The sequence below is a fragment of the Anser cygnoides genome, chromosome 32, assembly GCF_040182565.1.
Source record: "Anser cygnoides isolate HZ-2024a breed goose chromosome 32, Taihu_goose_T2T_genome, whole genome shotgun sequence".
Taxonomy (NCBI): domain Eukaryota; kingdom Metazoa; phylum Chordata; class Aves; order Anseriformes; family Anatidae; genus Anser; species Anser cygnoides.
In genome coordinates this window covers 1,345,694-1,369,030 of record NC_089904.1, presented here as the reverse complement: position 1 = coordinate 1,369,030, position 23,337 = coordinate 1,345,694, and the positions used below count along the sequence as shown (strand labels likewise).

Genomic DNA, 23,337 nt, shown 5'->3' with positions numbered 1-23,337 from the left:
GAGGATGGGGGGCTCAGAGAGCACATCCAGGGCATGGCCAAGGGAGCTCTGCTTGGCTCCGTCCCTGCCATGGGGCACTCCAACATCCAGGGACAACGACGGACACCTCCTATGCAGCAGGGGATGACTGGTGGACAGCTTTGGAGGCTCTAAGAGGACCAAAGCCAAGGACGCTCGAGGCTCACACAAGCCAAGGAGAACACACGGAGTTGGCCTCTAGCTCTCAGCTTCTCCACAAGGCTTTATTGCTGCTTGGTTGCTCTCCAGCCCCTTCTGGGAGATGCTCTGGTCTGGGTGATGTTCCTGCTTCAGGTGGTGTCCAAGCCCAGCAGCCAGTGACAGGAGTAGGCAGCAGCCAGGATGGTGAAGACGGAGGCGAGGAACCCTCCGAGGATGCCGTAGGCCACGGAGCTGACCCAGCCCCGGAGGCTGCGGGTGTACGGGGGGGGTGGCCGCCTCTCGAAGCGCAGCTCCCCCAAATCTCCCATGCCCCTGGCCAGGGCCCTCCTGCCCCGTGCCCCAGCGGGCTGCTCGCCCTGCGGCAGCAGCCGTGAGGAGGTGAGGTGCTGCACGGTGCGGCCGTACTCCTCCACGTTCCTGCGCAGCTCCAGGCTCCTGTCCTGGTTCAGGTTTTTCCCCAGCTCCCGGGCTATGTCGTGGCGCCCGATTTTGTAGAGGCTGCGGACCAGCAGGTCCCAGGACGTCCCCTTTCCTGCCAACTCCAGCCAGCGCCGCAGGGCTCCCGAGCAGCCAGGGCGGTGGCAGAGAGCACAGGGGCCACGGGGACGGTTGCTGTCCCCCGGGAGCTCCGGCTTCCCCAGGTCCTCCTTGGGTCCCTCCAGTTGTCTCTGGAGCTGGCGGCACTCAGACAGGGATAGCAGCGCGGCGATGCGGCTCATGGTGTGACGTCCCACTTTGTCTGCCTCCATGGCCTCGCACCAGCTGCCTGCCACCAGTGAGAGCAGGATGAGTGCTGTGGGTACCCTTGACATTGTCGCATCCCAGCAACACGGCTCCCCCAGATGACCTCACAAACTGGGGCATTCCAGGGATGTCACCTTGGGGGCATTGTCCCTGTCCCTCCCAGGGCTGAGCATCTCCTGTCCGCAGTGCTGTGCCCAGCTCAGCCCCAACCCTTCTGCCCTCTCACACTCAGCCCAGCCAAGCACGTTGTTTGGCCACCAAATGCACCAAATTCCCAACAGAGCTGGACCAAAAGCCTGCTGGAGTTCAAGAAGCATTTGGGTGACGCTCTCAGCCACATGAGACCGTGACACATTGTTTTGGGGTGCCCCTGTGCGGAGCCAGGAGTTGGATGCGATGATCCTTGGGGGGCCCTTCCAGCTCAGGATATTCCCTGATTCTGTGAAAAGGCTGTGTCCTGGTTCCAGCTAGGACAGAGTTAGTTTTTCCTCCTAGTAGCTGGTAGGGTGCTATGTTTTGGATTAGGATGAGAAGAGCGCTGATAACATGCTGATGTTTTAATTGTTGCAGAGCAGTGTTTACACCAGGCCAAGGACTTTCCAGCTTCTCGCTCTGTCCTGCCAGCGAGCAGGCTGGGGGTGCAGCAGGAGCTGGGAGGGGACAGACCCAGGACAGCTGACCCAAACTGGCCAAAGGGGTATTCCATACCATCTGGCGTCATGCTAAACAATATATAGGGGTGGCTGGCCGGGGTGGGGGGCCGGCTGCTCGGGGATAGGCTGGGCATCGGTCAGCGGGTGGTGAGCAATTGCATTGTGCATCACTTGTTTTCTTACACATTATTATTATTAATACTATTATCATTATCACTATTATTATTATTATTGTTATTATTATATTCCTGTCTTAATAAACTGTCTATCTCAACTCACCGGCTTCACTTTCCCGTTTCTCTCCCCCATCCCAGAGAGGGAGGGGGGAGGGTGAGCGAACGGCTGTGCGGTGTTTAGCTGCCGGCCGGGTTAAACCACGACAGTCCTGGGAAACCCAGCGCTGTTTGCAAAGGGCTTTGGGACACCTTCCTCACTTGCAGCAGCGTCCGTCCGTCCATCCAGGCAGGACAGCCTTCATTTTCCTGCCTCTTCCTCACCCCGGGGCACGCTGCTTGCACTCAGAGGACATAGGACTTGGCTCGGTTGTTCCAGAGTCCTGTTGTCCCCAGCAACTTGTCACTGCTTTTTCAGTAGAGGATTTGGCCGTGGCTCAGCCAGGTCATCTCCACCAGCCTCGGCCCCTCTCCTAAAGACGAGGGCAGAAGCTGCCATTTCCCTCCCAGGCGAGGGGACGCAGAGCTCTGCAAACCCCGCTGCGCTGCTGGGCTGGAAATGGGGCGCGCTCCCCGCTCCACCCCACAGTCAGAGGGAGCAGAAAGCAGAGCAGGGCTCAGCCGCGGGGGTTTTGCACAGGGAGCAGCCGAGGAGCCGTAACCACGAGGTGGCAATGCAGCCCTGGCGACAGCAGCCTCCCCAGGCACTCCCACTTCGTGACCCATGCCGTGACAGTGCTCCCATTTCCCCGGGACACGCGTGTTTCTCCCCAGACAACCCCAGCGCGGGGCGATGCACAAGGCAGGGACCCAGGAGCAGGACCGATGCCCTCACCGGAGGCTTGCGAGGCCGACGTTACGGGGCTCTGTCCTCCAGCATCCCCTCTCCTGGCTCGCTCCATCACCACAACCCCGCATCCTTCGAGCTGCAGGGCTCAGGCATGGCAGGGACACGTCGGGAGCTGACTTTGCCAGCGCAGACGGATTTAGCCACTGGACGAGGACGATCACAGACTCACAGGGGCAAATCACGCATTGTGGAGGCTGTTTCCATTCCCATTGCAAAGATCAGAAAAAAAAAATAACCCCTGGAGAACGGATTTCTCCAAAATTTTGATGTCCTGGTCCAGCCCATGCAGCTCCTTCAGAAGCTTCAGTAAGGAGAGGTCCGGAGGGTGGTGGTGAGGTCGGGACAGCTGCTTCCTGCCCTGCTGGGTCTCGGGTGCTGCCAGGGAGCATTTCCAGGAGTTTTCACCTCGACAAAAGCTCAGCCTCCGTCTAAGTGGGGCACACACCTAGCCAGGCTCTTAAGAAACCACCCAGCTGAGCGGCCTGAGTCCACGCACCGAACCCAGCGCCATGGTCCTACCAAAACTGAACAAATTCTGCATGGAAGAAACCAACCAACCAACCAGACAAAAACCCAAATCCAGCTGTGGACTACTGCTGTCACAGAGGCCTTCGATGAGATCACTTTTTCTATGCTACTCTCCTTAGAGCTTGCTGCAGAAAGTTTCTTTTAAACAAACCTGTTCTCTGCCCTGTTCCTGCTGCCACGTGGAGGTGGGTTTCTCCTGCTGGGAGAAGCAGCGCCAAGCAGAGGAGCTGGGGTGATCGGAGCGTCCCCCAAAAATGCCAGGGACTTGGGCTGGCTCAGACGAGAGCAGGCAGGGTTCACCAGTTTTGTGGGGTTACCCAGCCGCACGCATGGTTTCCGTTTTCAAGTCTCCAAATCTCACCAAGAGGTCAGGGCCCGGCTGCAAATTCATCTCAAGGCTCTGCAGTGCCAGGAAACATCCACCTCGGCCGCCTTTGCCATCACATCCCAGCTGGAAGCAGCCTCCAGCTGAGCTTTCCGTGCTCTGGGGAGAGCAGAGCTGGGTCCCAAGGCACTATTTTGGGTCCCCCCCCGTCAGGGCCAGCTCAGCCACTGCCAGGGGGCTTCGCTGGCACACGGAGACACTTTGCTGGCCACGGCTGGGCTCAGGAACAAAAGCAGAGGCTGCTGCCCGAGCAGGAGGCCCCTGAAACCCATCACAGCCCCTGGAGGGACAGGGGGAGGGGAGCACTGCAGAACCCCAAACCCCACGGGCACAGCAGGGCTGGACGAAGGAAAGGTGTGAAGTGCCATCAGCTTCTGCATGCTCGGCCTCAGGATGCTCGCAGCAGGTGGGGAACAGCAGAACCAAGCCTTCCTTTACAAGAGGAGGAGGAGGAAGGAGCCTTCTTCCCATTTCCAGGCTTGCAGCTCTGCAGCCCATCTACCAAGTAATTTATTCATAGCACAGTAACCTCAGGGGGTCCCAATAAAAGGCCGGAGCTGGCCTCATTGTCACAGATGAGGACCACAAAGGCTCCACGCACCTCCAAGGACACCGACAAGAGCCAGAAACGCCACCGCAGCCCCGCTGCCCTCCGCAGCTCCTCACCCCGCTGCCCACGGAGGCACCCTGGTGTCGCCCAGCTAATTGGCGCAATTAATTCTGCCCCACGACCCAGGCTGCTCGCCTGGCATCGCCGCTGAGCTGCGGTCCCAGAGCCCGGAGGGAGAGGCGATGTCGCCTGCCAGCCCCGCCAAGGCACACGGGAAAAGGAACAAGCACGCACCCAGCCGGCTTTTCCCCTTACGTTCATTAACGAAGGCGTCCATTAATGACAGCATCAAAGCACAGCTTCCCCTCCGAGGCTGCACAAGCTCGTTTGATGGGAATCGCACGGAGTTTCAGGTGGAAACTGCCTCGCTCCCCCCATCTGCCCAGATTTGCAGAGTCCCCATCCATAATCGGGGGCTTCCGTCTCCAAAAACCTCCAGCCCCGGAGCGCGCTCTCCAGCCAGCAAAAGTGACACCAGCAACAGCAGAGGCAGGTGTCTTGCTGTCACTCAGCTTAAAACAAACTAAAAATTGCACCTGGTGCTGACGGAGAGACAACATAACCCAGCAGCAGCAAAAACCCAAGCAGCACCGACACTAAAACCCCACTGACACCCCAACACTAACTGCCCCATGGCCACGCAGCAGCAAGCACTAATTACAGACATGAAAACGCACAAAGCAGCGGCAGGAAACTGCACTTTTTCAGAAAGCAAAGCTCCCTGCAAGCCCCACGGTTAAAACTCCCCCCTTCCCCATAACCCGTTCCAAATTCCTGACCCCAGAGCTGCCCCACGTTGCTCTTGCCCGCAGGTGCTTGAAGAGAGGCCTTTGCTAGCAGCACGGCCAAACCTGCAGGCTGCTGAGTCCATGAGCCCCCCAAAATCTGGGCAGGGGTCCTCTGCAGGAATAATCCCCTCCTCGTGGTGGCCGGCTCTTAATGAGGGGATGGGGCACGCCTGGAGCCCCCTACACCCTAACAAGGGAATGGGGCACACCTGAACCCCCCCAAGTCCCCCCTGTTGCTTGCAATGCCCCCTTGTCCCCTCGTGTCCCACAGCCACCCCTACTCCCAGCGCCAACACCCCCTTGGGGCTGAAAATGTGGGGGGATGAAAGAGCTGCTACAAGGAGCCGCGAGCTCTCAGGAGGGCTTTCATGTAATCTCTTTAATACTGTGTAATACTTTTCTTTTTAAAATACAGTATTTCTTGAGGTAGACCATTACAGTTCAAAAGCATTTCTTTTTCAGACATCAATAAGACATGAATTAAATACTTTCATGTACAATATGTTGCAAAATGAGGTAGAAGTGGTTACAGAGAGTGTACAAAGTCAAATATGATAATAATAATAATAAAAAGTCTTCAGGAACCCAGTACCACTTTTTGGAGGCGATGGGGAGGAGGCGGCTCCCGGAGCGGCGTGTCGTACCGCCCGGCGCCAGCCTCCCCGGTAATGCCCTTTGCACACGTGTGCTTCAGTGGGAAACTGCAAAAAAAAATGGGGAACCCCCCCCCAAAAGCTGGCTCCTTTGGCATCCTGAGCACTGGGAGGGTGAAGCCGCCGCTCGGCCCCGCGCCCCCGCCGAGGCTTTTCCTGCTCTGCGTGCGCAGACCCTGAGGTTCGGGGGGGAGTTTGCCTCCCAAGCACAAGACGTAGCGCTACAAAAATGACTTTTGAACCGAAAAACCCCAGCAGCCCGCCCGACTACGCGAGGCCGATGGGGTGGTGACGGAGGCCAAAGGGAGCGGCTGCGCCCGCGGGGGGAGGTGAGCTGAGGTTTATCCAAAAAGCGGCGCTGGCGACAGCTCTCAAACTACGGCACTAGCACTCCTTCCGTCGAAGACACGTTACTCCACCAAACACTACAATAACAATGTTAACAAAAACAAAACAAAACAAAACAAAATCAAAATAAAATTATGGCATAATATATGTGAAAAGCACCCAAAATACATTCAACTTTCATCTTTGTAACAGCTTCAAGTTTTTTTTTTTTCTTTTCTTTCTTTCGTCTTTCTGTCACCCTTTTTGGAAGCAAATGCACAAGACAGCTTTGTCCTAAGACTGCAAACCCTTCAAATCTCTTTTTCCTTTTCTGAGGAGATAAAAAGAGATTTTAAAAACACATTCTTTTCTTTTTTTTCTGAGGTAATTCTTTTCCTGAGTAGTTAAAAAGAAAAACAAAAAAATACTACATACCTTACAAAAATAAAAACGAAGTCTAGTATATTAAACAATCTACAGCATTTTACTCCAAACCCCTGGGTTCTGTGATCCCCCCCTGCCTTCCCCCTCCCCGTGCCGCTTCCTCCGGGCCGAGGGCATCGCTGCCCCGGGGCATTTCTGATGGAAACAAGGAAAAATAATGGAAACTCGAGCCTCTGCGAATAGGCACGGGGCTCTTGCATCGATCAGATCGGTGAAAAGCCGAATCCCGGCGTGCCCCCGGCCCCGCTCGTTGCGTCGCTGGTCTGGAAGCGGCTGCCCGGGGAGGTGGGCGAATAATAAATAGGTTATCCTGAGTTCAGTGAGCGACTACTTCCAAAAAGCGAAGAACCAAACCAGCCCAGTCACGTCAGAAACCATGAGAAAGAGGTACGTTGGTTGTCGTCGGGTCTTCCCGGGGAGTCTCTCGCGGTTCGGGAGGTGGCGGCCGGTCCCCCCCCCAGCCGCGCCGTCAGTGCCTGGACCCGTACATCTTATCCCACTCCGCGAACAAGTCCAGCTCCTTCTGCGAGGTGGCGGGGCGGACCTTGCAGAAGGCTTTCTCAAAGTCCTTGTAGGAGGTGGGCTGGATCTGGCCCGGCAAGCCGTGCAGCGTGGTGGCCCCGGCGTGCTGGCAGAGCTGGATCAGCTCGCCGCCCGAGAAGCTCTCCGTGTGCTGCACGAGGGAGGCCATCTCCCGCTCGCTCAGGCAGGAGCCCTGCTGGGCCAGCACGTGGTGGAGGATCTGCCGCCGGGCGATGCTGTCCGGCGGGGAGATGTAGAAGCGCTTGGCGAAGCGCCGGTGGGAAGCCTCGTCCATGCTGCCGGGCCGTGAGGTGGTCCCGATGATGACCACGTTCTGCTCGGCCGAGGTAGCTACGTTGTCCAGGTAGGAGAGGAGCTGGGACTTGAGGTTTCCAGCCTGGCCACTGTCCTGGGCCACCAGCAGGGACTCCGCCTCGGTGATGAGCACCACCGAGGGCTGTCGGCACTTGGCCACGAAGAAGACGGTCTGCAGGATCTTCTCGGCTTCGGCTTTCCAGGTGGAGAGCAGGGCCGTGCCGCTGAGCTTCAGCAGGGTAGAGCCCAGCTGGGTGGAGATGCAGCGGCTCAGCAGGGTCTTCCCCGTGCCATGCGGCCCGAAGAGCAGGATGGTGCGGGGCGGCCGGCTCGCCCCGGTATAGGCGCCGGGCCGCAGGATGGGCCACACCAGCTCCTCCTCGATGGTGGCCTTCACAGAGACCTGCCCGGCGATGTCCGTCCACTGCACGGGCGGCCCACGCTCCACAATCTTGGTGTTCACCAGCTCCAAGACCAACGGGTCGACGTTTTTGGGCTGCTCCTCCACCGGCGGGCTGCCAAAGACAGGCGCCTTGGGCGGCAGCCGCAGCGGGAAGGGGGGCCCCAGCTCGGCCGCCCGCTCCCCGTTGGCGAGGGGGGGACTAAACTTCTCGAAGGGCTCTGCCGGCCGTAGCGGGGCCTCCCCGGTGCCGTAGGGCGGCGAGACCATGCTCTTCATCGGCTGCCCGCCATACTTGCCGCTGTGCTCCTCGGTGCTCCCCGCTCCCGCCGGCCGCTTGCCGGCACTGGGGAACCCGTTGCCCCGGCACTCGCCGTTGTCCGACATGGGGTAGGGGGACTTTGGCTGCTCGTAGCTGTATTTCCGATACCTGCCCTCTGCCTCGTCCTCCCCGCCGGAGATATCGAAGGCTTTCCTCTTCAGGGCGCCCGCTGCCTCGGTGCCCAGGGGTGGCACGGCCAGGGGGGCCAAGCCAGCCCCTTGGTAGCCGTACGCTGGCACCACAGGCGGGCGGGCAGCAGGCGGCGGGGCCGGGAGCGGGGTGGGCGCTGCGATGCCTGAGGGCAGGTAGGAGGCAGAGGGATGGGGCGGGTGGATGGCCCCGTAGCCCGGCTGCGGCGCATAGCTGCCTGAGGCATAGTTGTAGACGGGGCCGGAGGAGCCATAGCCTGGCACCAGGGCGGACGAGGGGTGCGTGGGCTGCAGGAGCCCCGAGCCGTGCAGGGTGGGTGGGTGCGGGGGGGCAAGTGCTGTGCTGGGCTGGGCGCAGTAGCCAGAGGGCAAGTAGGTGCCGCCGTAGCCTGCGGGGTACTCCTGAGACGAGCCCAGCCCGCCGGAGCCGGCCGCTCCTCCACACGAGTTCCCGGGGTAGATGGGATCGGCGAGGTTGGCGGACACCACTGGGGAGCCGCCGAGCCCCAGCGGTGCGCTGCCAGCGGGGACGGCGGGTGGCACGACCGCCTTGGCACCAGGGAGGCCATCGTGGATGGGGGTCAGCGGGTAGGCGCCGTCAGAGCCGTGTGGCACGGGCCAGGGCTCCCCGTCCCCCTTCTGCCCGTTAACCGGCCCGAAGGCGCCATCCCCGTAGCTGCTCAGCGCCGGGCGCTCGTAGGGCGCATCCAGCACCCCTGAGTACTTCTCGGCGTACCTCTTGAGGAGGTTGGAGGCGGTGAGCGCCGAGATGTCGTCGTTGGCCCAGGCGTAGTTGAAGCGCTGGCGGGTGCTGGGGTACAGGTCGGACTTGTGGGCTGGCGAGGAGGTGGTGGAGGAGACGTCGAGGTGCTGCTCCGGCCACTGGTTCAGGGACTGGGCATGCTCTGGTGACCAGTGCATCTTCGACAGACCTGTGGGACACAGGGCAGAGGTAGGGTGAGACCAATGAAAGAAGGACGAGTGCCTCTCTGCATCCAAAACCCACTGTACCACGCTGTCCATCTGGACCACTTTGCACCTCCCAGCTCCAACCATATGCTCTGAATTACGCACCTCCCCTGTGAAAATCCCCTCGACCACCCTCTTGCATCACTAATGCAAAATTCTTGCACAACCGATGCAAAAATCTTGCACAACCAACGCAAAAATCTTGCACCACCGATGCAAACACCCCCAAGTACCAGCAACCGCAAGCGCTTCAAAGAAAGCAGCCAGTTTCGACAGCCACGTCGCCCAACAGAATGCAACAGCCACGGTACCAGCCCGCGCCCTCGGGACGCCCACCTCCACCTCCAAAAGCCCACCGGCAGCTCCAGCCCCTGCGTCCCGCTCCCAAAGCTGGGGCTTGCTCCCTTTATTTTCCTGGGCCCAGAAGCCATGAATTGGCTGGCCACTGCAAAGCCAGCATTAATAGCATATTAAGGCACTCGTGATAATTATAATGCATGTAGTATTAATAGCACATTAATAGTGTTTAGCATATTAATAGCATGAAGAGAGCTGGGATAAAGCGCAGACAATGCGAGCAGCTCCACGCAGCCCCGTGCATCGAGCACGGCTCCTGCCCAGGGAACAAAGCCTGGGTGGGATCTGTGCAAATTCCAGCTTTCCAAGGTGGCCGGGGGCTTGCACTGCACGCTTGCACACGCACGTGGGAAGCAGCCCTTCCGCCTGGGCTGAGCACAAGCCTCGCCAGCATCCCTCTGCTCAGCCGCTCGCACCGGTGCCTGCTGGCCGTGCGCGCCCCCACCAACATTTCTCGGCAAAGGGGAAGACAGAAAAGCGACGGCCAGCACCCAGCCCTGCCACGGCGGCGTGCCCCATTGTTATCTGCGTGCGGGTCCCCCGCGCCCCCCAGCAGCCCCCCTGCCCTCCTGCACAAAGCCGCAGGGACGGCTGCAGCGGGAGCGGGAGGGACCTCGCGCACCATTCACCGCCGCGCTCAGCCTTTAAGCCACTTTGTGACCACAGCACAATTAGATTACTTAATGCTTTAATTGACTTATATGGCATTTGTACTTCCACTTTGGATATCAAACTTACACAAGAGGATTTAAATGGCGGCTTTGCGTGGCTTTATCCGGCATCCTCCCTGCATTTACTTGCCATTATTAAAGTGCTACCGATAGATAAACGTTCAGACAGAGACAGCTAAGACAGCCTGCGGGAAAGGGCCCTTTTTAATGAGCACAAAGGAGAATGCTTTCCAATAAACCTTTGCTCCCGCAGCAGATTTTCCCCGAGCTGTACATGGGCTCTGGCTGGGCAGAGAGAGGTGGTGGTGGCCAAGGGGGACCTTCCCCTTCTGGCTGGGAGCAAAAGGCACGAAGAAGCTATTAAAAGGAAAAATGAGGTTTGGGGTGAGGAACAAAACATTTTATATATATAATTTTTTTTGAGGACGCTAAAGCACCAGGAGTTTCCATCCTCGTTCCACGCTGTGACACCAGCCAGGAAACCCCTTTCTAGGTCAGGACCCCAGTGTGTTGCCAAACTGCAAGAAAAAGCTGTTTCTGACCCAAAAGAGCTTCCAGTGGTGAGATCCCATGGGTGCTCAGAGTGGCTCTGGCACATGCCAAGCCACACAGCAGCCTCTCTGTGCTGGAAACCCAGGGCAGCAAAATGCATCTGCAAAGGCAGGGGTGCAGGGCCAGGGGGGACACACGGGGGGTGCAAATCCAGGGATTGCAGCTGCACCAGGAGCCAGCTACAAACCCAAAACCGGGGTGCAACTGGCAAATCCAGGCAGTGCTAGCTTGATTTCCCAGGAAAACACCCCAGCAAGGATAAGCACAGCCTCTGGGTTATTTCTCCAAGCAGTGCTCTGCTTTTTTTCCCTATAGCATGGGCTGATATCAGCCCCTGAAGCCTTTGGATGCCAGCGAAGAGCTGGTTATCTAAAATCAAGCACAGAGCTAGGAATTTTTGGATGCCTAAAGCAACCCCAAGGTTGGCAGCTGGCAGCCCAACGTCACCGCGTGGGCTGTGGCCGGGGCTGGTCCTCCGGCTCCATCCCCAGCACCGAGCCTCGCGGCAAAGCAGCGGCGAGAAAAGGGGCAGGGGGGGCCCAGGGGTCTCCCTGGGCACATCAACACAGCCGTGCATCTGCGCTGCTGCCAGCAGGAGACGTTCAGGGCACCGCTGCAGCGAGAAAAGCAAACAAGAGCGTGAAAAGACCGAAAACCGCTTCCATCTGACCCCTTTAAACATGAGCTGCAGTCGGGAGACGTAAAACCGAGCGAAAACCCCATCACACCCTTAAAAACCCGACCGCCCGGCGAAGGGGGAGGGCTGGCAGGCCCCGGAGAAGTTGTCAGGGGGCTGCAATGTAACGTGAATGAGCTCTCAGAGCGGGACAGATGTTTCAATGCTCCCCTTGGCAGTGTGAGAAAATTACTGTCCAGTGACCAAATGGCACGGCCGGTTCCCACCCTCGCTGCTGGCCCATTATCTAAAGCGCAAGACAAAGGCGGGGAGGGGGGGCTGGGCAGGGGAGAATCCTATTGTTCCCTCCCGCCCTAATTATGGAAATCTTGTTAATCTATTCAGCAGCAACTCTGAACTGGGCTTTTGTTAGGGGGCTTTTTAGCCGCGCACAACCGGGGCGCACCGCCAAGGGTGTCCAACCACTCGGCCTTGGGGACGGGGTGCTCTCCCCAACGCTGTCCCCCCCAACCCCCCAGGAAAGCTCATGCCGAGCGATTTGAGGGCCAGCCACGAGGCTCTGGCCACGCCGGGCTCCCCAGCATCGTCCTGGTGTGGCCGCCTTTGTTGGAGGCTCGCGGGGCGGCCACGGCATGGCCAGCACCCACGGCCCTCGTGCACAGAGCAAGTGGCGGATGCACGGATGCTGTGGGTGCAAAGATGTGTGTGCGCGCCGTGCCTATGTACACATGCAGGCGTTGCTCATGCTCGTGCATAAAAACTGGACGCAAAACCAACGCGGGTGAATGACACGAGGCAGAGCACGCTGGTGGCAGCAGCAACCAGCTCTCCCCAGAGGGATCAGCAAGGGGTCGAATGGATTTGGATGGCAAAGAAGGGGACAGAGAACATGAGAGCAAACCGGCTTGAGCTGAGGAAGCGCTAAGGCTGGGGTTTAAACCCAGCCAAGACCCATGCAGGAGCAGCCCCAGCCCTGCGAGCGCTGGCTGTGCCTCAGTTTCCCCCTTGCTCTGCTCAGCCATTCCAGCTGGGTTTTGCTCATACTGCTGCTGCCTTCCTGGTTCACCTGCTGAGGGCTCCTTGTTCGTGGAGGATCTGTGCTTTTCAAAAAGATTCTGGGTAGTTTCATTATCGCCGCACTGTCCGCAGCAGCTTCTTGTCCTCAGCCTGCCTGGGCTTTAATTCCCCCATGTGAAAACTTTGGGCCCAGAGGGAGCAAACCCAGCTGCTGGGGGTCTCATTTCTCAGCCCAGCCTTCACCAAACACTTCCCACAGCCCTTACGAATGCTGCTAACACAGATCTCTTCTACCAGGTGCACGGGTTTGCCACGCGGGATTTTGCTATCAGCACCCAGAGCTGCATCCAGGCAAGAACCTGGACCCCCCTGAGCCGACAGCTCCGCCGCTGCAGCTGGATTTGCGGCACCGAGAGGGGCTTACATCTGTGCAGAGACTCTCCGGGTCTTGCAGCATGCCTCGGCACTCGGACGGCCGTTGGGTTTTCGGCCACGGTTCAGCGCTTTGCTGCTCGGAGCTGCGGGAGACGCGCTGCTTCGCTGGAGGCTGAGCAGCGCTAAGAGCTTCAAGGCAAAAGGCGAGGCGGAAGAAAATGCAGGAAGAGAGAACAGACTTTCCCGACTCTGCCCTGCACATGGGAGGCCGCAGGAACGACTGTATTTCTTTTAAATGAGGCATTTCCTGATGATCTTTTTTGGCTTCTGCTGTGAGGAGCTCGTCCTGGGTTGGCTCACCCCTGTCTTACAACCGCAGCGTAGGCAGAGCGCAACGGCATTACGGCGAGTCAAACCCTGGCAATAAACGAGAATTATGACACTCGCTATGGACCAGGGAAACCTTTTAGCATCGATGCTGTAGATCCCAGCAACGTTTCTGCACGCCGGTGTACACCTTTCAGCCAGATCCCGGTCATCTCCATGCGCTGGTGGGTCCACGCCAGGTAAAGCAGCGGGGCAGGGACCCCCGCCAGCCCCAGGCTGAAGCATCCATGCTGCCCACTCATATATCAAGTGCAGAGCAGCTGGACATCAGGACGAAACGGAGACCGGCCAATGGGCCACAGCCCATCTGTGCTGCTCCATGACCCATCCAGCAAATGAAAAATTAATATGTGTCCGCTCAGCCTGGCAGCAGCTGAGCATCACCCATCTGTCAAGGCAGGACCAGAAACTCGCCGCTAAATGTCGCGGGAGGAAACTGGATGCATGGGGTGCCCCGGGAGTCCCCAGAACCAGGGGGTATGGGCAGCAAACTCGGGATATTATTAATAACAGGCTGGTTCAATAAGTGTTTTGAGGAATTTCATTTCCTCCCCCAGACATTGTTTCTCATCCAGCAGATGCTCTCCTGCCCTAAAAGCCCTCGTTTTCCATAGGAAGTTCACTGGGGAGACATTTCAGCTGTGACCTCCTGATAGATCCTTGCTTGAAGGACAGTTCCCAGGTAGGAAGGTGGTTTTTAGTAAAAGCTTCGTTGAGCATTTAGGTCATCAAAGTCTGCTGTCCCCCAAGGTGGTCTCTGGGCAGGTGCTCCAGGTGCAGGAGAAACCTCAGCTTTCCTGGAGAACAGGGCTGTGGCCCATGGGTGCTGCTCAGGTCCCTTCTGGGACTGAAGGCCTGCCCCAAAATTTCATTCCTTGATGCCAGGCGAGCTCCCCAGGGCCGGGCTCGGATGCAGCACGTTGGGCCCAGCCCATTTTCCAAGGATTACATTAGAGAGGAAAATCCATTTCTAATCAGCAGAACAATTTCCCCAAGCAGACGTGGCCCCATAAAAAGGTCAGGGGGTCAAACGGACCCAATTTGCATGCAATCTGCATAACAAGGGAGGGTGGCGAGCATGCCCGTGAAGCACCCGGTCCTGGTCCCACACGGGCAGCGGGACTTCACCTCCTGCTTCTGCCCCAGCCCCGGCCGGAGGACGCGGCGAGGCGCGGGCTCTGCTTCTCCCACGGGGGCTGTCAGCAACCGCTGCCATCTCCTCCCTGAGCCCTCCAGAAACGCGCCAGGTGGAACAGTGGCACCTGCTCCCTCCTGGAAGTTTTGGCCCTGCAGGTTTGTGGGGTCGACGGGAAGATGTAGGGATATGGTCCGGAGGCATCTTTCTGCCACCTCCTGCTCTGCTGCTCCAGAAGGCTCTCAGCGAGGTGCTGTCACCGAACAGACGGAAGCTGCTCTGAAGAGCTTCTTGTCCTGACCTCGCTCCATTCAAAGCCACTTGCTGAAAGACATCAGGACATGCCGCATCCCCCCGTCGTCCCAAAAGAAGGGTGCTGTGAAAGGCAACACGGATGTAACGCGCCCTCTGTGATTCTTCCCTTCCTGCCGGGGCTCCGTGGTGCCAGCAGCAGCAGCAGCACCGTGGGACCCTCCTGGTGGGTGGGATCCTCGCTACGCCAAGAGGAGCAGAGCAGAAGCGTGATGGGGCTGGACACAGCCCTGGGTCTCTGCTCCACTGCCATGGATGTGAAGGGGGAATAACTCCTGCGCCGCTCACCAGCAGGACCCGCTGTGCCCAGTCCCGCGCGGAGCAGAAGCGGGTTTTGGTGCTGGGAGCGGCGGAGCGGGCACGGTGCTCGTGCAAGCAGTGGCACAGGGCCAGCAGCTCTCCTCGTGCTGTGCCGTGGAGAAGGGTTCCGGGAATTCCCAGAGGCTGACAGAGCCCCCAGAGGGATTTTGCAGGCTGGAAGTCCCTAGCTTGGAAGTGGCAAAGCCCAGAGGCTGGCACGATGAGGGAGCAGCACGGGCACAGTCGTGGTCCCCACCGGGCACTAGTGCACGCGGTGCCGCTGGCCGACGCAGCTCAGCCTGTCACGGGCCGGCTCGAGGCCTGGATTTTCTTCTTGCATTTAAAAATACCAGGGGGAGGAAGGATTACAGCAAGGACCGGTGCTGCTGCACCCAGGGAGCCACAGTTTGCTTTGTGGCCAGCACCGTGCGCGCACCCAAGCGTCGGACAGACCCTCTGCGGTCTGTGAGCCCAGATATGTGCGTGAAACCCAGAAGGTTGAGGGCGATTTTCAATATTTCCCTTTGCAAAAAGAAAGCATCACGGCTATGTTTCATTTTCCCACAAGCACTGAGCAGTTTTGGACACTGCAGCACGCCCAGTCCCTTCACCCAGCCCAGGACCTCTCCTCTCCAGGCATTTTTCACGCTGCAGCTCCAATAACGAACTCCCCCGGGGGTCAAAGCCAAGCCAGGAGCCACCAGCCCAGGTCCCCCTCCTGCTCTATCTGCTCCAATATCTCGGCTGCAGCCGGGTCGTGGCTGGAGGCTGCGGAGGAAGCGGGAGCGGGGCTGCAGCAGGGAGATAATTTGCCGCGTGCACCGGAGCCTGTCGCAGCGGTAGCTGTAACGCTCCAGCTCATATCCTCCACGGAACGAATCAATCTTAATTAACTCTAATTCTGGATAGCCTCCCTGCCCCATCCAGCGCCTTTAGAAACGTGGTTGTATTTTCTGCCTCGGTGCCTTCCCCAGGCAGCGCGCTCCGGGGGGAATTGAGCAAAAAAATCCTCCTTTACCGCTGCATCTCCATCCTCTCGGTCCCCTTGTGCCTGCGTTCTGTGCCCGGCAGGAAGGCAGACCCCAGCCCCAGCCCCTCTTTAACACTTTCCCGTGCTTCTGGGAGCATCACGCACCGCAACGTGTCCGGCCCCGCTCGCGCAGCGCCTTGGGGGAGGCCTCTCGGTGCCTTTTGTTTTCACAAGCCTTTTGACTCGCTGATTCTTTTTTAAACACCGCCCCAGCAGCCTGAAAAGCGGAGGTCCCTCCTGCACTCCATTCACTAATGGATTTTCCAGAAGTTCCCTTTTTGGGCTTCTTTCTTTGCTGACACTGCTGCCCTCATCCACGCCGGAGGCTGCATCTCCCCTCTGCAATGCGCCTCTGCTTGCAGGGACGGACGGACGGACGCTGACTTTGGGGACCCACGTGCTGCACTCGGAGCAGCTGCCCCTACAGCCCCCAAAGCTTCTTGCACAGTTATTTGCCTTATTGTTAAAGCAGGGTATGAGCACCTCTGCTAGTTATTACACGTTTGTGCATTCCTGCTCAAAAAAAAACACTAGGTTAAACGACAACGAGTTGGGAATTCAGCCCCAAAAAAGGGACCTCTTGGGGATGGCAGGTCCGGCCTAACACCAGGAGGCTGAAAATTGCTGCTCCAGACCCTGCTACACCCCAGGGGAGGCCTCACCCCCAGCCCCAACGGCAGCCTCAGAGTGAAGGCATCGACGCTCCCCGGTGCTGGGAAATCGGGGAGAAGTTTTGAGCCGCACTGGCTCCACGCAGCCTCCGAGAGCGCATCGATCGGGCAGCGCCGGGCCTGTCTCCGAGAGCTAATCCTAGGGCAGAAATAATTCATTTTCCTCCCTTTTCAGCAGCCACTCATTAAAAAGTAATCACCTTGTACGAGGAGGATATGAACAGCCCAAGGTCAGATCCATAATTGCGTTATTTCTGGAGCACATACCTGGCTCGGGCGACCAACGGCCACGCTCTGACCCCAGCCCTGCTGCCCCCCCGGGAGCCGAGCCCTGCCCCACTGCACAGCTTGGAGCTGAGGAAGAGGAAGATGAAGGTGGAAACGTCTCGGCATCGGCAGCCCTCTGCCAGTGCTGCCCACCAGCGCACCCACATCACGCTACGGGGACGTCGCTCTCCATCCACCCCAAGCACCCGCAACACCTAGGGGGGGAAATGTTATTTATTTTCACCTTGCTGGCACTCGGCTGTTTTATAAGCGTGAAGCTGCAAAGCATAAGATAAAACTGTAAGGTGCAGGTGAGAAAATGCCAAAATAGCAGGCGGGAAGCTGTGCTGCTTGCACCAGCAGCTCTGCCGCCCGCAGACCCAAGCGCCTCTCGCATCCAGCTCGGCTGCCACATCCCTGTCCCCTCCTCGCTGCCCAATTCCCCAGCTCCCAGCCAGCACCAACATCCTCCTCCTGTCGGGACACACGGCTGAGCACGGGGGCTGCCCACCCCGTAAATCCATTTCCTGCATTCCTCACCCCGGTAAGCAGGGAGCCCCTGGGGCTCATTCACACGTGGAGCCGATGAGGATGACGGGCACCTCGGCGCGCTCTCGGGTTACTACAAACCCACCCAGCACATAAAATCCTTCCCAGCGCTGTTATTTATTCCCCCGGGCACAGGAGCTGCAGGCGAGGAGCAGGCGAGTCCCTGCCCGACAAACGGGGGCCACGAGGTTTAGCCCGCTCGCAGCACGTTATTGTTTCAGCAGACTTATGCTTGCAACATGTGGCCTGATTCAGCATTTCGAGGGAGGAGGGGAAGATGCTCTGGGAACCGGCTGGAGCATGGGGCTGGGATGGGGCTGGAGCATGGGGGACGGGATGGGGATGGGACAGGGATGGGACAGGGACGTGGTGGCCCTAGATCTGACCGAACTATGCAGAATACGTAAGAAAATCCCCACGTCTCAGCATCGGAAGCAGGAATACTGCCGCAAGGTTCCAGCGCTGGGCTTTATGCTGCCTGATCACGCAAGGCCAGCTCGGGAGCCTGGAGTCACCGCCGGCGACATTGGGAGCAGAACACGGAGCGATGCCCCAAGCAGGCAGGACCCGGCCATGGCATTCGGGACAAGCCCTTCACAACCTCTCTAACACCTCGCGCACAGCGCAGGTTCCCAGCACATCGCCCCTGGCATTTCGTTACACCCCTCTGCAGCCACCGGTCCCCTCACCACCGATTACACCCATACCAGCCCGTGCCGGGAGGCGTCGGGATGCGGGACGCAGGCGGGTGCTCCGCGGGGTTCCCCCCATCGTGAGCACACGCTGCTGCTCCCCTGCACTCATCCTTTCCACTTTTCCTTCGCAGAGGATCATTGCTGCATGCAGCCCTTACAATACAGGCGGTGGCAAAGAAGGAGAGGAGCCGGGGCTCGCCGCAATCCCCGCTGAAAATGTCCCCTGGCATCACAGAGCTGCCACGTCCCCGCAGAGGACGAGGCACGAGACAAAGCCGTCCGGCAGCTGCTGCTGCTGCCGCCGCTGCTTTCAGAGGCCTAAAGCAACACGAAGGGAGATTAATGACAGCGAGAGCAGCTGAGCTGCTCAGCCACCGGCCAGGGGACGAGGGGACCCAGGCTCCCGCGTCCCCTGCTGCCACGAGTCCCTTCCCAGCTCGGTGCTGCCGCACCTCTCATCTATTTACACAGCAAATTCTTTGTCAGGGACAGCCTCCTCTTATGAGTTTGGCCAGGGCAGGAGAAAGGGGCACTTATTCAGCTATTATTCAGCTTTTTTTTTGTAGGCAAGACAAGTGTGGGTTAAAGTGCAATTTGTCTTGACATTAGTTTTCACTTTCTTGGGGGAAAAAAAAAAGAAAAAAAAAAAAAGTGGCTCTTTTGAGGGAAAACACTCGCCTGGGCACCGCAACCCCAGCAGCCTGGGGATGCCTCTGCTGCTCCTGGCCGGTCTCCAAACGGCACCCAAAATGGGGGGGTCCTGGTCCAGGGCTCGGGGCCCTGGGCACCTCCGCAATGCAGACCGTGACGGCATCACTGCAATGTAATAAACTCGCCCAATTTTTCCTTGATCGAGTTATCTGTGCTCGGGAGAAGGCAGCTGGAAAGAAAAACGTGTAATTTGCACCCTGCCCTGCTCTCAGATGTAAGTCAGCAACGTCCGTGAGGCCTTGGCCGGGTTTATTAGGGCCCCCATAAAGATCAGGGGTTGCTGATAAGCGACCCCAGGCATGCACCACTGCAGGAAAAATTGTGCTAGCGATCTGTACAATTTAACCAACATTAACTTCAGCTGATGACAGGCCACAAGGCCAGGAGAAAGACTTTACAGCAGCCTCGTTACACTGCAAAATAAACTTTGCTGCAGAGAGCCGGCGCTGACTCGAGGCTGTTGCTGCCGTGGAGGGGAAGCTGCGAGCCCTGGCACCGATGGCCAGCACTGGAGCAGAGCTGGTGGCCAGCAGCAGCATCCTCTGCTGATGAAGACAGGAGGAAAAGTGCTGCGGGGCCGTGGGATGAAGCTGCAACTGTTCACTTAATGGGGAAATAACGCAGCACCTGAGAAACCCCAAAACGGCACGAAAGGGGTGCAAGTCCTTCTCGCCATCCCCGAGCAGGAGAACAAGCTGAGTCCAAAGAAAAACCAACAGGAGCCGAAAAAAGAGGATGGCCAGCAGTGATTGCAGCAAGCAGCAATGCTGGGAACCCACAGCAGAGGTGGCAGCACGAGGACAAACTCTTCCTCCACACTGGGAACTGCCAGGGCTGGGAAGGAGAAGATGGGCATTTCCTGATCCCGCAATGGGAATTTTCCTGCTTGATGCTGATAAAGTCTGGTTTGGGCCCAGCGCCATAAACCCGAGCACAGCAGCAGCGGTAACGAGGTTTTTAGAGCACGGGCATGACAACGGTGCTAAAAACCTGCATTAAGTCGAGTTCTCCTCCCAGCTGGCGCGGGCAGGAGGAAAACTCAGTGCACCGGAGCACGGGGACACGCACACTGCTCACACCCTAGCAGCTGCCTGAGGGGCCAGCACGCCCCAAGAGGGAGAAAAACATCTTTGTTTGCCATAAAAAACCTAGAAGAGAAGGTTCTGCCTCGCTGGCACCCGAGCTGGAGGCTGTTTTCTGCAGCTGGGGGGAGAGGGAGGGAGCGCGCCGAGCAAATGAGATGCTCTGAGCCACGAGGCTCAAGCTTTGCTGCACGCTGCAAAATTACAGCTGACATTTGGGCAGATGTGCGGGATCTGCTCCGGGATGACAAAGGCAGCGCCCCAACAGCCCCCGCCACACGGCTGAGCCCTGCTTCGAGCCATATAATCAGTGGAGCTCAAAAAATACAGCTGAAAAGTGTTTACAATGGCATAAATGCAAGGGTCAGCCTCGCGCAAGGGTCACGATCGCTTCTCCAGATGCATTAATGTCATCTCGGAGAAATTCCCTTTAGGAATCCACAGGCAAAGCCGGTGTCCCTGCACCCACTGCCAGGAGCTGTGGCTGGAGGCATTCCCTTCCCCTGCACACAACTGGTCTGCGGGGAAGAAAGCAGAGGAGCAGAAAACCCAGGACAGCAGAAAGACAGAAGGGAAGGAAGGAGCACATCTGGCCATTTGCAGAGAAATCCGTGGCTGGCATTTGTACCCTCAGGAATATCTCCTCGACTGGGAGGATACGAAAAGGATGAAACATCTGCAAACACCCGCGAGACACAGCACACACATCCAGACTCTTTCCAGGAATTTTTGAAATATCGCTAGGGATCTCATCACTACGAACATAAAGCGGTGCACAACTGTTTGATTCCTCCTAAATTGCTTCCACTGAAGCAGGACCCGACGCTGGCTTCAGAAGGGATCGCTCCTCGAGCCTTTTTTGTTTACCTTTTCTGATGGAGGAGGAGGAGGAGGAGGTGAATGGGGCGACCCCACGGGCACTGCCCCCCCGGCCTGAGGTTAGGCCCTCGGGGCTGGATTCGGGCACCCAAAACAACGGCCTGGCTTCCAGCAGCTACCGAATCCCCTGGACGGACGCGGGGTGAGGACCCCAAATTTTCAGCCCGCTTATTCAAACGCCTAAACACAGGTCTGGGAGCAGCCTGGAGTGGGCATTTGTGCAAATCGCAGCCCCTGCTTGTATCAGGCTGTACAAACACGGAAAGCATCCTCTGGATCATCTCCTGGCAATCAACAAATAAAGGCAAACAGAGCCTCAGCCACGCAGGGGGAAGCACGTTGCTGACCAGAGGCATGGAGCTACGAACACAGACACGAATTTCTGCTGTTTCTTTCAATAAGCCCCTCCTGAAGAGTTTTCCCTATTTCTGAAGACCTGGTGAAACCCGCCTCGGAGCTTTCTCGGCGTTTATTCCACGTTTTTACTTGGGGAATTAACCCTGGCAGGATGGAGGAGGAGAGAAAGCGTTTTGTGTTACAGGACCGCGGCGAACCGGCACCGAAGCGAGGATGCTATTAAAAACCCCAACTCCGATGTCAGGAGGAAGAAAAAGGCCGGGGGAAAGGGAGGGAGGAGAAAACACCAGTTCCAGATAAGCAATTGTTAACATGATCCATATGGTACACAACTTGCCTTTCTGTTTAACCAAAATGATAATGGCAAAAGGAAAGAATGCGGAGGGGGCTCTGCGGGAGAACAAAGGCGGCTGCCTAAACCCTTCCCTGCAGCCCGGTTAAAAGAAAACTAATTGTGAGAGGGGCGAGCCAGCGCGCTGCTCCTCCGCGGGCTAAGCCGTGCCGAAACCCCACCCCGAGCCCTCTCCTTCTCCTCTGTGAAAGCTTTAAAAATAAACCGCGGAGCGTTCGGGAGAGCGGCGAGTTACCGCTCCGTAAGTGAAACTGCAGCTGTCAGCAATAAAAAAAAAAAAAAAAACACTGACAAGTATTAACACGGACGTTTTCATAATCAATAATAAACTTTAAATGTAAGCTGCGGCTCAGAACCATCACTGATGTAAACACCAAGTCCATTCCGCTCAGATCTGTGATGAATTCAGGCCGGGGTGTTTATGTTATTGCAGGATCCCGAGGCTTTCCAAGGAACACAATACAGTATGTGCCATTCATTATCCCCGGCAGTCCCCGAAGAGAAAATGTCAACACACTTCTGCTAAAGAGATCTAAAACAAATGTTTAATTTGATAAACAACTTCTGGGCCTCGGACCCCGCAGAAATGCCCGCTGCGGAGCCACCACGCACGCGAGCCGCACGCTGGCACGGCGGGAGCGCCGGACCCCAGCGCCCTGTCATCGCCGCGCGGGCTCCACGGCACCGGGGTGCAGCTCCGGCGGATCCTCGATCCCAACGCACGAAACCGGCAGCGAATCGATCCCCAGCCGCTACTTCTTGTACTCACACACCCTCTACGGAGGCTCACAGCCCACCAGCAACTCAAGTTCTCTTCTAAATTCACGGCGGCACCTTCGCCGCCTTGCATGCTGCTTATTGCGAAAAACCGGGCTCCGATTGATGGGAACGTTCATTTCTGTTACAGCGGGGCGAAATTAAGCGGGATGCAGGCGTGCGCTCGGAGTCTCCAGAAACAGGAGGCTGTGCGCTGGAAGGCACCCTACAAAGCTATTTAATAACCTTTCTGCTTTTTTTTTTTTTTTTTCCCCCTCCCGAGAGCCTTTTGTCCTCCAAGTGGAAGGAGCACACTTAAAAAAAAGAAAAGAAGGAGCAGAAGCAGCACCAGAAGCTGAAGCAGGCGGCAGAGGAAGGGCTCGCAGCGCCGCGGCTGTTTTGGTGCGGGCGCTTGACGTGCGGGGGCGCGCATTGTTGGGGGCCGGGACCCCCCCGGTCCCCCCCCCCGGAGCCCGTCCCGTTCCCTGGCGGCTCCCCGACTTTTTATTATTTTTATTTTTTTTTTGGGGGGGGGGGTGGGTGAAGAGGCGAGGAAAAGGGCAACGGCCGAAGCAGCGGGGGGAAGGAGGATGCCCGGTGCCTCTCCGCCTCCCTGCCTGCAGCAGCGCCAAATTCGGCCGGTTTCTTCCCCCCCCCCCCCCCAAAAAAAAAAACCCAAGCTCGGCGGATTCCTCCCAGAAAGGAACGGGCGGCCCCGAGCAGGGCGGAGGGGGGGGGGGTGGGTAGTGGGATGGGATGGGGTGAGATGGGTGGGAGGGGGGGGGGGGGAGGATTAGGGGATGCTTTCCCAGGAGCCGCCCCTCGCCCTATAACCCCCTCCCTGCTCCCGGGGCCCCCCCCCCACTCACCTCCTCATACCGGCGGATCCTAACGCAGCCCGGCGGCGGGCGGCCGTGCGGGGGGCCGCATCCTGCCCCGCTGCCGCCCGGACAATGCGGGGCGGCCCGCGGGCGGCGGGGGCTGGGGCCGGCGCTGGGGTTGGGGCTGGGGCCGGGGCCGGAGCTGGGCTGGGGCTGGGGCCCCCGCCCGCCGCCCACTGCCCGCCCCCGGGCGGTGCTGGGGCGGAGCGGGGCGGGGGGAGAGAGAGAGAGAAGCGGCCCCCAGGGGGCGGCGGGGGGGGGGGGGGGCGTTTGGTGGGGGGGAGGACGGGGGAAGGGAGCTGGGGTGGTGCTGGAGAGGGGCTGGGGGTGGATTCGGCCGGGGGTGGCCTGG

General features: G+C 58.4%; 2 protein-coding genes across 2 annotated transcripts; both read right to left on the bottom strand.

The window, feature by feature from the left end:
* Positions 1-221: 221 nt before the first annotated feature.
* On the bottom strand, positions 222-1,023 carry TMDD1 (transmembrane and death domain 1). Its single transcript, XM_048052865.2, has one exon. It carries the CDS (start codon positions 990-992, stop codon positions 309-311), a length of 684 nt encoding a protein of 227 aa, XP_047908822.1. The 5' UTR covers positions 993-1,023; the 3' UTR covers positions 222-308.
* A 4,249-nt stretch (positions 1,024-5,272) lies between these two features.
* FIGNL2 (fidgetin like 2) lies at positions 5,273-23,122 on the bottom strand. The gene is made up of 2 exons (XM_066985688.1): positions 22,974-23,122; positions 5,273-8,975 (listed from the first exon to the last, which is right to left on the bottom strand). Exon 2 carries the CDS (start codon positions 8,962-8,964, stop codon positions 6,805-6,807), a length of 2,160 nt encoding a protein of 719 aa, XP_066841789.1. The 5' UTR covers positions 8,965-8,975; positions 22,974-23,122; the 3' UTR covers positions 5,273-6,804.
* Between the last annotated feature and the right edge of the window lie 215 nt (positions 23,123-23,337).

Bases quoted from the DNA above. Each gene is read 5' to 3' on its own strand.
- TMDD1 (XM_048052865.2), bottom strand. From the start codon at position 992: ATGTCAAGGGTACCCACAGCACTCATCCTGCTCTCACTGGTGGCAGGC.
- FIGNL2 (XM_066985688.1), bottom strand. From the start codon at position 8,964: ATGCACTGGTCACCAGAGCATGCCCAGTCCCTGAACCAGTGGCCGGAG.